Below are 7,660 nucleotides of genomic sequence, written 5' to 3' on the forward strand. Positions count from 1 at the left end.
TATACTATGCTGGCAAACAGTTTTGTGTTGGTAGTTGTATTCTTTTCAAAACTGTTACCATTCTGTTCCTTCTTGACTCTTCACCAAGGTGGGAAGAACACTTCCTCCAACACTGCAAGTACGTATCCAGGCTTCCGCTCTGATTTGCATGTGTGTATGTACGTATGTAATCCTTTGCTTGGGTGAGATCTCTTGGGACAGTCCTGGCCTTCTAGCTGAGCCTTCAGTAGCACAGAAGTCTGAAATGCCATCCCTAACCACAAGAAGGACCTTAGCCCCAGCCTCAGTGAAAGTAATCAGACCCTTTAGTAAAATAACCAAATAACAAGTTCTTCAAGGCCCATGAATTCATGACAGGCATATACAGAATAATAATAATAATAACAAACAGAAAGCAATCACTAAATCCAGGAAAAGCAAGCAAATAAGAAACTGTAATCATGAGTATACTGCCTGTCTGAATAATCTTCCTAACGTAACCCCTTGTGGTAGACAGGATTTTGTCCTCAGTGCCCTTCACCCCACTCTTGTGCCTGTGAATACTTTATGTTATATGGTAAAAGAGACTCTGCAGATGTGATGATCGTTATGGACCCTGAAATAGGAAGATTATCCTGGATTACCAGGTGGGCCCAATCTAATCACTTGAGCCCTTAAAAACAGAGAAATTTCTCCAGCCCGGGCCAGAGAGATGCTTCAGAAGAGGTTAGAGTCAAAGCATGAAAAGGGTATCTGGCTGGCTTTGAAGATGGAGGGGGCCAAGTAGCCTCTAAAAATGAAAGTCACCCAGCTAACAACCAGCGGGAAACAGGGATTTCAGTCCTTCAGTTGGAACTGAATCCTTCCAACAACTTGGACGAGCCTGGAAGCAGATGCTCCCCTGGAAACTCCAGGTAAGAGCCCAGGTCAGCCAACACCTTGATTTTGGCTTGTGAAACCTGGAGCAGAGAAACCAACAGAACCTGCTGAACTTCTGACTTACAGAACCACGGAGCGATAAATCTGTGTTGTTTTAAGCTCAGTTTGTGGTAATTTGTTACAGCAGCAATAGAAAACTAATACACCACCTAACACTAATTGAGCCAAAAAATGGTAATATAACTACATCGGGAGGTGAAGAGGCGATTCTGTTTGGCAAGGAGAGAGTACTAAAATAAAACTAAGTTCTCATGTTGCCTGACAGGAAGTCAAAAGATTATATTTAAGACTTAAAAAATTAGCAACATAAGCATCTGTAGAAATATGGCAGTAGTGGAAGAAACAGCTCAAAGCGGTAGAAGTGGTTGCTTCTGGAGAGCAGAAATTGGGAGTGAGGAGGGGTGGGGAGAGGCTGTGTGTTGTTTTGCTTTTGTTTTTTTTCGTTTTAAGCCTTGGAGAGAACGATATGGTTTTAAATGCACATTCCTATATTACTGCAATAAAAATCAGGAAGAACGAGTCCCATGCCCACTGGTGTAAGCTGTGCCCACCTCTCTGACAGCCTGAGCAGGTGGGGTGCCAGGGCTTATGGCAGACCCTGCTCTCTCATCACCAGGGTGGAGGAGAGCAACAGCAAGCTTCTGGAGTCAGAGAGGAAGCTGCAGGAGGAGCGGCACCGCACCGCGGTGCTGGAGCAGCACCTGGAGAAGATGCGCCTGGAGCCTGGGAGGACGTCAGCTTCTCAGAGAGCAGCCCCCAGGAGCAAAACAGGTGGGGCTGAGGTGGGGCCGGCCCGGGGTCACATTGGGCCCACGGTGCTCTGGGGCTCCTGGTTCTGACTCGGGGGCCAGGGGGGAGAGGACACACAGCAGCAGGGGCAGGCAAAGCCCCACCCTGACGGAGGGGCTGACCGGTGCTGCTGACTGGCTCCTCCCTCTTTCCTGAGCTCCTTACCTTTCAAGGGCAGGACCCTAAGGTTGCTTGTGTCACTTATGCTTTCATCCCATTGGCCAGATCCTAATCACATGACCACACCAGCTCCAGAGGACGGTTTAGTTGTCCTAAATCAAAAGGTTAGTTCTAGGGCTTCCCTGGTGGCGCAGTGGTTGAGAGTCCGCCTGCCGATGCAGGGGACGGGGGTTCGTGCCCTGGTCCGGGAAGATCCCATATGCAGCGGAGCGGCTGGGCCCGTGAGCCATGGCCACTGAGCCTGCACGTCCGGAGCCTGTGCTCCACAACAGGAGAGGCCACAACAGTGAGAGGCCCATGTACCTCAAAAAAAAAAAAAAAAATAGGTTAGTTCTACTGCTCTAACACAGTGGTTCTTAAGGTACAGTCTCCAGACCAGAAGTGGCAGCGTCTTGTGGGGCTGGGGAAGTGAGGGTGTGGGATGCCAGAATCAGAAGCCATTTCTGGGGAGGAAGAACCTTCGGTGTGAAGAGGATGAGCCTGCCTCTCTCCAACATCCCCATCCCAACCCCTCCAGGCTCAGGAGTAGAGGTGTTGCCCCCCAACTTCCCTGCCTCTCAACACCCCAGTACTCCCCCGCCCCCAGCCAAGGACACTCAGATTTTTTCCCAGCGCAGAGATCAGAACGTTTCAGGAGGACATTCCAGAAGTAGGACACAGAGGGGGAGTGGTGTCATTCTCCCACCAGCAGGGCCAGGGCTCCAGGGGCCTTCCAGGAGCTGCTGAGAGTCCAGGCTGGGGAAGATCCTGGGGACTTAGCCCTGCTGGGCTTGCAGAAACAGGTCCCTTAGGAATGTAGTGTCTCCAGGCCACAGACTCACCTCCTGCCACGTGGCGGGGCTCCCAACTAGGGACGGCTAAGACACAGCAGGGAAAACCACTTTGGTCCTGCCTGGACAGGGAAGGGCAACTGCCTGGGGAGAAAGTGACCATGTGGCTTCTGTCCATGCTGGCCTGTGACATGGGAAGAGCACCGCCCCTCTTGGGGGCATAGCACACCCCTCCGCCTGTACAATAGGGAGCCTGACTGTGCAATGTGGTCCCCCGTGGCAGTTCCATGCCAGTGGGGAAGAGAACAATAAACCAGTAAAAGATGGTAGGTCAGATGGAGGCGAGCGCTGTGGCTTACAGCTGAGTATAAGGGGACAGGAGGTACAGAGAGCAGCTGTCTTCTACGGGGCGGCCACCCTAACTGATGAGCTGATGTCTGAGCAGAGATGGTGGAAGGGGGTGAGGATGTGGCATAGATAACAGAGGGAAGAAGAAGTGCAAGGGCCCTGAGGTGGGCGCACGGCTGGAGACTTGGAGGTAGTGAGACTGGATCATGGGGAGGGGAATATGTGGTGAGGTAGGGAAGTCACGAGGTGCTGAGGAGGTGGTCCCATCACACAGGCCTTGAGGGCCAAATGTGTATTCACTGTGGCCTCACAGAGCTCTAGAGGCAAGAACTATTATCCTCACGTTACAGGTGAGGAAACCAGCTCAGAGAGGTTGATGATTTACCTGGGGCCACACAACAGGAAGTAAAAGCCAGGTCTGCTGGTGCCAAGTGATTTCCCCTGCGCCATGCCACCACTGAGGGCCTGTTCAGCACAGACGTTTTCTGATGCTGTGACAGTGCTTGAGTTCCCCACCAGGTGGGCTTTGGTTTCTTTTTCTGAGCACTCTTTGTCCCCTGGCCCCAGCCACCGTGGATTCCCTGTACGTATGGATGGAGACTGGAGGTGGGGGACCCAGTGGTAAGAGGGCATCAGATGCGGTGACAGCCTAGACTCAGACTCGACCTGCAGGCCAGGCCTCAGGCCCAGCTGCCTTCCAGAAACTTATAGAGTGCAAATATGGAGAGAGTAGTGAGAGGAACCTCCTTGGTACAAAGCGGGCAGTCAGGGCCTGGAGGAAGGCAGCCCTTGTCCTGCACCTTGAAGGAGGTCTAATGTTTCAACAAGTGGAGAAGCAGGAAGTGGACAGTTGCGGGTGGGAGAAGGAAGTGTTAACACAGGGCCATGGCCTCACCACAGAAAGTGGCTGCTGCTGCCCCACAGGTGTGCCCACCTCTAACACCAGGCACAACCCAAAGGAGAGTGAGAGGAAGGACCCGTCTTCTGCACAGATCTCCAATGTGCCCGTGGAATCCCAGATGGAGGAGCTGATCACCAGGTGCTCCCTGCCCTGTCTTCCTGAAAGGGTGGTGGTGTCTGGGTGGAGGTGTTTTGATAGGCAGAGGGATCACGTCCCTCCCCCTTTGACTTCTATTTGCCCAGAAGGCTGGTCCTGCTGGGTCCTGGGTTCTAGGCCTGTAATTCAGTAACTGGCCATCAGAGGGCAGAGAAACCCAGCCATAACCCTAAAGAGCCCATGCTTCCCAAGAGAAGTTTTATCAAGTGTGGGTCACTGAACCCACTTTTCTCATTCAATTAAACCTTTTTTAGGTCAAATGCAGTGGTGGGAAAGGGGGAACCTCTATAAATTAGTACTCATGCCTGAGGCAGCCAACATTTGGGGGAACGACTGGGTACCAGGCCCAGTAGCTGTGGCTGGGCCCAGACAGGAATCCCACATGGTATTCTCCCCAGGGTCCCTGAGAGGAGTTCAGAGAGTACCCTGAGTCTGAAGAGCTGGCAGCCTTTCCCAGGGCCCTCTACACGCATGCACACACACTCACGTGTGCCAGCTGAGCCGCGCTGAGCCCTCTTCTCTGTGTGGTCTAGGCTGGCCATCCAGGTGGAGGAGAACGAAATGCTGAAGGCTGCCCTAAGCAGTGCCCTCCGGGGAAAGGAGGAGGACTTCCGAATGTACCATGAGACCCTGGGCCAGGTGAAAGGGGTCTTCCTGCAGGCCCTGCGGCAGCAGAAGGCAGACAAGCGCTAGGATGGCGGCCCAGTGTCAGCCTGGCTGGACGGGGCAGCCTTAGGCCTTGAGAGGACGAGGCTCTATCTGAGGACTCCATCTGCTCCTGGAAGCCAACCTGGGGCAGCCAGCTGGGCCCCTTCTCCTAGAAGAGGCTCTCCAAGGGCAACAAGAGCCAACATCCCATGGCAGGAGGGCAAAGGAGAAGCCCTGGGCACGCTTAGCGATGGCAAGCGAGGAGGCCAGTAGCCTGTCGGCATCAGCAAGAGCTCTGGGATGAGAAGCCGGCTGTGAACGGACAGATGCAGTCCCTTGGGCAGGTGCTCACTGCCCTTGTCCTAGAGCCTAGCGGGGGACCCTGCATGCCCACAGGGCTCCACATGTGCAGGAGAGCCCAGAGGGCTCCAGGCTGGGAGCATCCCCTAGGCCGCCCAGCCCCGCCCCGCCCCACCTCCCTCACCAGAGCATCCTCACACCCCACTCCTACCTCCATTGCTCTATCTGTGGGCATCCCCACCCTCTACAGACTTGGGGGCACCGTGCTCCTAGCCACCTTGTCGGCCCACCCCTTAGGGTCCTTCCTTAGGTGCAGACCCTCAGGCTTGTAATAATAATGATGATTTTCATGATCACCACAGCTCCCAGTGAGTGGGCACCTACTGTGGAAACCCGATCCCATCTAGACCTCTAGTAACCCAGGGGGTTGTCACCCTGTTTTACAGATGGAGAAACTGAGGCTCACAGAAAGACACGGAGCTAATATTTAACCCTGGCCTGCATGCCTGCAAAAGCCAGGGTCCTCCGGCAGATCCGAATACCCAGGGTGGGCGTGCCTAGCCAGTGCTGGGCAGCTCTGTCCCCCTGCCAGCTGCCCCAAGAGGCACCTCTTTTTGCTTCCAAAAGGCTGCAGCTGGTGGGTGCTGGTGGCAGAGGGCAGAGGTGGGGCCGGCTTGGAGCTCTGGGCAGGGGCATTTTGAGGCAGTGGGTCCAGGCGAAGGCATAGTGTACCTGCCTCACCACAGCACAGGGGTGAACTGGGAGGGCTGCTGCAGGAGAGCCCCCAGGCCCCTCTGTGACTGCCGCAGTGTCACCCCTCTCAACTGCAGTTACTGCCATGGGGAGGGGTGGCTCCACGGAGGGTAGCCACACACCCCGACCCCAGACACCCTGGCCACACCTGGGCACACAGGGGCCCACACAAAGACACAGGTGCACACAAATACCTAGACTCAGAAGCATGAGTCATATGTGGACACACATGTTCCAGCAGACAGTGCTGACTCCACACTCACGGGCCCTGCCTAGCCATTTCCCTTCACGTGGGATCAGAGAAAACTTCCTTCACAGGGAAACTGAGCACCCTTTCATCCTCATGGCCTTCACTACACTTGCTGGGGGTCTCTAGACCTGTCACCCCATGCAGGGTTGGGGCTCCGAGTAGCGGGGCCAGCATGGAGTCACTCCTCAGCCCCATCCCCGAGGAAGGGCTCGAGCAGACAGGGTCCCAGAAGCCCCAGGTAGCTTCCCCCATGGAGGGGGTTCGCGGTACGTATGCCGCATATGTGAGTCACTGCACAAGTGACACAAGTGACCGGTCTTCACGAGCGGGAATGTGCGTCCACACACACACACACACACACACACACACACACACACACACGTGTGTGCTTAGAGCAGGTCTGCTCCATTCCCCCAGCAGAATCCCTCTTCAGGACTCACTGAGTTAAAAGGTGCCAAGTGCTAGTGCAGCGGCTGGCACATAGTAGGCGCTCAATAAACGCCAGCCCACAGTATTACGTCTATTAGTTCCACAAATACTTGTTGAGCAATTACTCTGCCCTAGGCAAGGGGGTGCCAGGTGAGGCAGACTCAGTCCCCGAGCTCCTGGAAGCCCCAGATCAGCTGGGGAGACAGATTCCCAGGCCACCATCTACCGAGCCAGCTGGCCATCAAGCAGTCATCGAGTGCCAACTGCATACCAGCCTCTCCAGGCCTGTGAGGGGCCCGGAGGCGAATCTGACTTGCTGCTGCGGCCTTCAGGGAGCTGCCTGTCCAGTCAGAGAGGCGTGGGAAATAGAGCGCCGCGACGGGGCGGGATGGGTTGGGGGTATGCAGAGACAAAGCCGCATCTCAGAGCCTCCCACCTTTCCTGTTGGCTTCCGGGCTCAATGCCCAAGTCTGGGTGGGGTGAGGCTGTCCTTCCAATCTCCCTGGGGTGTGGGTGGGTAAGGGGGTGGGGAGGGGAAGGCCCAGGAGAAGAAAGGGTTGTCAGAAGGACCAAGGGCTGGGGCCCTGAAGGTGGGCCAGGCACGGAGCGCGGCAACCTGGTCTGTCCAGGTTAGTGCCTGTGGTCCCTCCTGAGCAGCACCGCCTGTCCCTGCGGCCCCGAGGAGGACCTCCCAGCCCTCAGGCAGGTGGGCAGCAGGTGGGCTGGACCTGCCTTTCACAGATGGGAACGCTGAGGTCCCTACCCGGAGCCACAAGGTGGTGGGAACGGGAGACGGGTGCCTGGAGGGTGGACGAACAGCAAGCAGTGAGGCCGGGGGTGGAGACGCCTCACGTGAGGACTCTCCCTGGCCGCACGCCAGGCTGTGGGCCTGGGCGCTCAGGTTCCGACACTGACAGCTGAGACCCGGCTGAGCCATGGGTGTGGCTTGGCCACTGTCCCCTTGGGGGCCTTTGGGGCACCACAGCCCAATTGGACAAGGCTGCAGTCTGGCTCAGGCTGATTCAAGCCCCAAACACGTCCCCATGTCCCTGGGCCCTCCCCTGCTCTCAGGAGGCCAGGTCAGGGGGGCCTGCAGCAAGAGGACTCCTCTGGGCCCTCGCATCCGGTGGCCAGAACTAGCCTCCCCATCCCCTCCTCCAGCGAGCTCACGGCCACCCCACAAGGAAGTCTCTGCCCACGCACCCCCTCTCCTGCACA

At 56.2% G+C, this 7,660-nt stretch overlaps 1 protein-coding gene across 1 annotated transcript in view; it reads left to right on the plus strand.

Annotated features, from left to right (window-relative positions):
- The window catches only part of CCDC13 (coiled-coil domain containing 13), a 29,151-nt gene extending 24,325 nt beyond the window's left edge, over positions 1–4,826 (plus strand). Inside the window, exons 13-15 of the mRNA XM_004326600.4 lie at positions 1,535–1,689; positions 3,930–4,044; positions 4,596–4,826. Of these exons, the coding sequence (XP_004326648.1) occupies positions 1,535–1,689; positions 3,930–4,044; positions 4,596–4,755 (430 nt within the window). The 3' untranslated portion in view covers positions 4,756–4,826. The remainder of the gene's footprint in view (positions 1–1,534; positions 1,690–3,929; positions 4,045–4,595) is intronic.
- The last annotated feature ends 2,834 nt before the right edge of the window (positions 4,827–7,660 follow it).

This window comes from Tursiops truncatus, chromosome 10, assembly GCF_011762595.2.
Source record: "Tursiops truncatus isolate mTurTru1 chromosome 10, mTurTru1.mat.Y, whole genome shotgun sequence".
Classification (NCBI taxonomy): domain Eukaryota; kingdom Metazoa; phylum Chordata; class Mammalia; order Artiodactyla; family Delphinidae; genus Tursiops; species Tursiops truncatus.